At 43.0% G+C, this 6291-nt stretch overlaps 1 protein-coding gene across 4 annotated transcripts in view; it reads right to left on the minus strand.

Annotated features, from left to right (window-relative positions):
* Positions 1-4899: 4899 nt before the first annotated feature.
* The window catches only part of clcn5b (chloride channel, voltage-sensitive 5b), a 48435-nt gene continuing 47043 nt past the window's right edge, over positions 4900-6291 (minus strand). For all 4 annotated transcript variants that reach the window (XM_080052151.1, XM_080052150.1, XM_080052149.1 and 1 more), the window contains one exon: positions 4900-6260. In XM_080052151.1, coding sequence (XP_079908277.1) covers positions 6170-6260 — 91 coding nt within the window. In that variant the 3' untranslated portion in view covers positions 4900-6169. The remainder of the gene's footprint in view (positions 6261-6291) is intronic.

The following is a 6291-nucleotide window of genomic DNA, read 5'->3' on the forward strand; positions in this document are numbered from 1 at the left end:
TCAAAATCTCAGAAAATTTGAATATCACATGAAATCAATAAAAAAAGGGATTTTTAATACAGAAATGTCTGCCCTCTATAGGTTAGTATAACCATGCTTATGTAGGCCTGTATACTTAGTACTTGGTTTGGGCCCCTTTTGCATGAATTCTTGCCTCAATTCCAATTCATTTTCCACGATATTGTAATTATATGAGTTTCACCTGTATTAGGTAGATAGTGAGATGCCAGTGTGGGATTATCGGTGTGTTACCCGAGCGGCGACAGAGGCCGGGCGAGCTGCGAGTGAAGCTGTGGGAACCAACCGCCACCTCGTTACCGCAGGTGAAGCCGACAGGGCGGATTGAGTTGCATTCCTTCAAACACAAACACACAACCACATTGTGACGGTGCTTTGATTGCTCCTAAATATTTGCTCATTATTGTCCAGCCCTCGGGACAACACACACACACACACACACACACACACGCTTACACACACACACGCTCACACACACACACGCACGCACACACACACACACGCACACGTCACCTCTTTGCATTCTTTCTTGCACACACACACGCGCGCGCACACACACAGACACACACACACACACACACACACACACACACACAAAACCACAAACATTGAAAGGCTAAGGTAAGAGATTTGACACTGTTTAGGTGTAAGGTGACACCTTGATTTGGCCCATTACCGCATCGAAATGTTTTCGCGGCGTCGTAATGCGCACACAGACAAAAGGCAGCTTGGGCCTGGGAACGAAGGATGACTGATATGATACGAGAGAGTAGCAAAGGAAATACTGTGGTAGTTGCCAACATAGTTTGGAGATTAATGAACAATGCAGATGGTAATCAAACCAGTTATTTAAAAAAAAAAAAAAAAAAATGGAGGAGGGGCGCCCTTAACTCAGTTGGTAGGGCGTCCCCCCCCCCCGGCCGGGCCCAGCAGCAGACCCGGGTTCGATTCCAGCCCGCGGTCGTTCTCTGCATGTCACTCCCCTCTCTGCCCCATTTCAACTCTGTCTCTGCACTATCAATAAAGCATAAAAATGCCCAAAAAAATATCTTAAAAAGAAAAAATAATTAGGAATTGAATACACTTTTTTATTTTTATTTTTTTGTGTGAAAGATGAGTAGCCGATAGAATGCGGAAGTAGCCTAGCAACCTGTGTGAGCTTGAGGTGTGAGAACGCAGAAGGCCACGAGCAGGTCGGTAACCGGAGACCCATGTGAAGCCGCGGCAACTGGAACCGAACACAAGAATACACCGACTGAGCCAATACTAGGCTGGCTACAATGCACTCACATTCCCTCACACACACACTACCTGATACACACGCACACACATTCCCTAAAACGCGCACACACACACACTCGATAGACTACAAACACACTCACACACACACATTCCCTGATACACTCACACACACACACATTCCCTAAAACACACACACACAATCCCTGATACACACACACACACTCACACGCCCGATAGACTACAAACACACTCACATACCCTCACTCACTCACACACAAACACTAACACATACATTCCCTGACACACACAAACACACACACATAGGCCTACATTAACATGGAAAAGTTGAGTAATGGACGCACAGACATGTCATGTAGGCTGAACACACACACACACACACACACACACACACACACACACTCTGCTGCTGTGTCTGAACTGCCTTCTCACAGAGATTATGTGGCCAGAGAACAAGCTTTGACTCGCTGTCGGCCGGGAGACGCTGAGTCAAGAATGACAGCTTTAACCTCCAGGGTATACAGCTATGTAAACACCTCTTTTATATACAGTCTATGGTACGTACACACACACACAAATCTAAAGTAGTGTTCCCTAAATTTTGTGGCAGAAGTAGGCCTACACTCCCGTTGATGCCCCTTTTACTAAATATACTTAAACCTGCAGTGTGTAGAATTTTGGGATTTCATAGCAGACTTGGTAGAAAATAATTATAATATCCATAAGTACGTTTAATTTAGTGCATAATAACTGAAAACATATATTTTTTTTTCCCCTTTCTCATATATGTCCATATTTCTCCATACTTTGGACCAAGGCCTGGGTGCCGCCATGTTGGAAGCGCCATGGTTGGAATTTCATCTGGTGCATTGTTTAGAATTGTTCTTGTCCTTGAAGGCCACTGTAGCTTCTGTTATTATTCTAAAGGGTTGGGGTTACCCAGGGAGCGTTGCATTCTAGAACTTGATGATGTCATATTACACACTGCACCTTTAAGTCCCTGTTGCAGTGGTCGTGGGCTCGCTCTCTCTCTCTCTCTCTCTCTCTCTCTCTCTCTCTCTCTCCTCTCTCTCTCTCTCTCTCTCTCTCTCTCTCTCTCTCTCTCTCTCTCTCTCTCTCTCTCTCTCTCTCTCTCTCTCTCTCTCTCTCTCTCTCTCTCTCTCCTCTCTCTCTCTCCCTCTCTCTCTCTCTCTCCTCTCTCTCTCTCTCTCTCTCTCTCTCTCTCTCTCTCTCTCTCTCTCTCTCTCTCTCTCTCTCTCTCTCTCTCTCTCTTAAAAACACCTAAAAAATATATCTTAAGATAAAAAAATCTATCACATGAACGTATCACAACAACTGAAGTGAAGACAGATGCGGTGATGAAGACTTGACAGATGAAAAATCTTCAAAGATAAATGTCAGAATTGATTAGTGGCGTCACATTAGATTGCTCTGGTCTGTTGTGGAGATGGATTCTGTTTGGAACGTCCTTCTGTGGATATTTCAGATGTTTTTGACTCGAATAATAAATCAAATAATAAAACAATTTTACGCAAACATTTTTAAATCCATCCATCAGTCAATCTGAGGAGCTGCCACGTACACAGACGACTTTTGGGTAATATGTAATATTCCTGTTTAAAAGGTGGAGTCACGGGCACTCCGGTGGTGTAGTGGGTAGAGCGCGTACCATATTGACTCCGGCCTTCGTTGCAGTGGTCGCGGGTTCGAGTCCGACCCGTGGACCTTTACTGCGGGTCATCCCCCCCCCCTCTCTCTCTCTCTCTCTCTGTCTCCCCATTTCAACTCTGTACTGTCTAATAAAGCTTGAAAATGCCCAAAATAATCTCCTGTGTTAATACACAGCCTATAGGTTTTATAAACCGGTATATTGGCTACTGTGGGCCCGCTCTGTTTACATATCAGTTTACAGAGCCTAGGCTGTGTATTAACAACTTTAAAATAAAGCAGAAGCTATACGGTGGCCTTCAAGGACAAGAAGCTATTTACTAAAAGATGGCATCATCCTCCACTGCCTCAAGTCTTTCCACAATATCAAGATGTATTGAGTTATTTATTCTATGATATTCCATTCTTCTTGATCTTCCAACAGGTGCATTTCCCCAGGACGCCCACTTTCTAAATGCATATGGCCGTTTAGTTTGTCCACCTTTACCAGAAGCTACAGCAGAACTGCTCCATAGAAAAGGCCAGTGAAAAGCGCCTCTTTAATTCCTCAGATTTCAGCGTGCCAGGAATGTTTATAGTGGCAGTACAGAGCAAGGTCCCATGTGGTGAAGCAAAGAAAAAAAAAAATCAATTCTTCAGTGTATAAATAAGGGGGTTCAGAGACGGCAGGATTTTATTGGTCCCGCGCTGAAAGAATTTAACTGCCTCCCTGATGGAGCGTGAGGCCCAGACTAAAGTTGCCCCGGCACAACCTTTTCAAAGGGTTAAAAATAATCTGGAATAATATTTTTTCTGCCCCGTGACAGAGCGGGACAAGCAGCAGGGGACTGGATGGTGATATAACGCCTGGAGGTATTTTTCCACCACCCTGCAGGGTTCCAAATTATTTAGTATCTCATTATTAGGAACTTTCCTCTCCTCTATCCGTACTTAATCTTGAGGTTTTTTTTTTAACACTTTACATTTTTTTTTTAAATAAATCATACGTGAACATGGGCCAAGAAAAATCAAAACTTACATACTTACGGAAAGTGTATCCAGGCCTCCTCAGTAGGGCTATAGGGCTTGATTATCAGACTATCACATTTGCTAATGGAATTCAAATCTTTCATATCCTTATCTTTATATGTTTAGATTCAGGTTTTTGGCAAATGTATAAATAACATTGGGTGCTCCGGTGGCGTAGTCAGTGGATAGAGCGTGTACCATATTGGCTCAGGCCTTCGTTGCAGTGGTCGCGGGTTCGAATCCGACCCGTGGACCTTTACTGCAGGTCATCCCCCCCCCCCCTCTCTCTCTGTCTGTCTCCCCATTTCAACTCTGTACTGTCTAATAAAGCTTGAAAATGCCAAAAAATAATCAAAAAAGTTTCATGTTTACCAGCGTAAAAGAGTGAGCTTTGGGTGCCTTCATTTTCCAGTCGTCTGTAACATTTCATTTTTAGAACATTTTCGTATTTCAACTCTGTACTATCAAATAAAGCTTGAAAATGCCAAAAAAAAAGATCTTAAAATGTATAAATAACATCAAGTGTTTTTCTAAAGTGTCAACGAGAAACTGTAGTTTTTAGTTGACTGTTGCGCCCCCTTTGGACCAAACAAACATTGTTCTTACGACACCAGTGCCTGCTGTCCTGTAGACTTTTGCCAGCGCGTGCCGGCCGTGCGTGCATTTGTTTAGAAAGCGAGTGAAAGAGAGACGGCAGGAATGCGTCGCGATGAGGTGATGTATTTATTTATATGTGACTGTTTCAGATTAATAATGTTAATATGATGATTGTGAAGGAGGCGAAGTCAACTTTTAATTAGTATCGTTCAGGGAAACACAGAATGTTAGAATGAATGTTTTATCAACTTAGGAATGAAAAACCCAAAACATATTAACATCAACGTCATACATTCAAAACAAAGAAATAACAGACACGCACAACACCCATTTATGTCAGTGAAATAATTTAGTGCGACATACAATTTTACATTTACATAAATAATTTCAATGCGTCATGATTCTCTCTCTCTCTGTATTCATTATTTTTTTTAGCCCTTCTTTCCACAAACGGCTCAGAAACACCTGAACTCTTTTCCATAAGGCATGACATGGTTATTGCAGAAGAAGAAGAAGAAGAAGAAGAAAGGTCCTACATTGTGTGTGTATAATGCTGCCAGTCACACACTGCATAGTTCCCGGGCTGGAGTCTCCACTGGTTTACAAATCTCAAAGAGTCAAAAAGAAGACCCTTTCTGGACGAGTTCCCAGGCTGTCAACAAGTCTTTATGGAGTGTAAGTGTGTGTGTATTAAATGCTCTTCTCACACTCGTCTATCGCCCACCCCTTCGGCTATAGGAGACCTCACATAGGAAGGAAGGAAGGAAGGTGGGAGGGGGGGTTCGTTGGAGCATCCATCAGCCCAGCTCGGAGCACTCTGTCTGGGCTTGCTGTCATGGCCGGAGGGGGTAGGCACGGAGCTCCCCGAAAAATCTCTTTTTATCTTCACTGATGTCATTATTTCTCCTCCTCTGCTCCTGTCAGAGTCTAGAACATAAGGATTAAGTGTTCCTAAACTCCTTCTTTAAAATGTCTATTTTTCTCTCTCTCTCTCTCTCTCTCTTTCTTTCTTTCTTTCTTTCTTAGGCTTAGCAGGAGGAGCAAGAGACTTCCACTGGAAGACAATGATTTTTTTTTTCATCGTATATCCTTGGAGAGTTGTAGATTTTTTTCAAAAAAGGGAAAAAAGAGAAAGATTGATTGAAAGCCAAAATGGAGCAGATGTTGAAAAATATTCCATTGACTTCTGTTCTCATGCGATTCTTCCGGGCAACAGAATCCCCTCGGGGTCGGTCAAACTCGGGGAAAATTTGGGGGGGTTGAGAAGAAGTGTCAGTTAGGAAGGATGAGTCATTGTTTCTGAGAGTTTTTTTTTCCAGTGCTGCAATCTCTTTTCGGGAAAATCCCCCCAAAAAATCCTCCGTTTTACAAAAAAAAAAAGTAATCTAACAACAACAAAAAAAGAATCTCCATTGTTCTCTATAGTGTGCAGATGTAGGTCCACTTACTTGGCTTTCCTATGAACAGTCTTCTGTCGAGGTGTAAAAGAGAGGGGTAAAAAAAAGAGAAGAAGGTGCATTTCGACCATGCGTTGGAGCTGGTGTCTTTGCTTTGTCCCGCTAGTCTACAGAGGAGCGATAGAAGCACGAGACGAAAGAAGAGAATTGGGACGAATCTGTCAGTTGAAGAGGATGGAATCTGGGTCTCTGTTGGCCATATGTGCCATGTGTTTGAGAATGTCTTTCTTAGTGATGATTCCCAGCAGCCTCCTAATGGCAGAGAGACAAAGAGAGAGAGAGA

Source organism: Ammodytes marinus (assembly GCF_949987685.1).
Source record: "Ammodytes marinus genome assembly, chromosome: 23".
Lineage (NCBI taxonomy): Eukaryota > Metazoa > Chordata > Actinopteri > Uranoscopiformes > Ammodytidae > Ammodytes > Ammodytes marinus.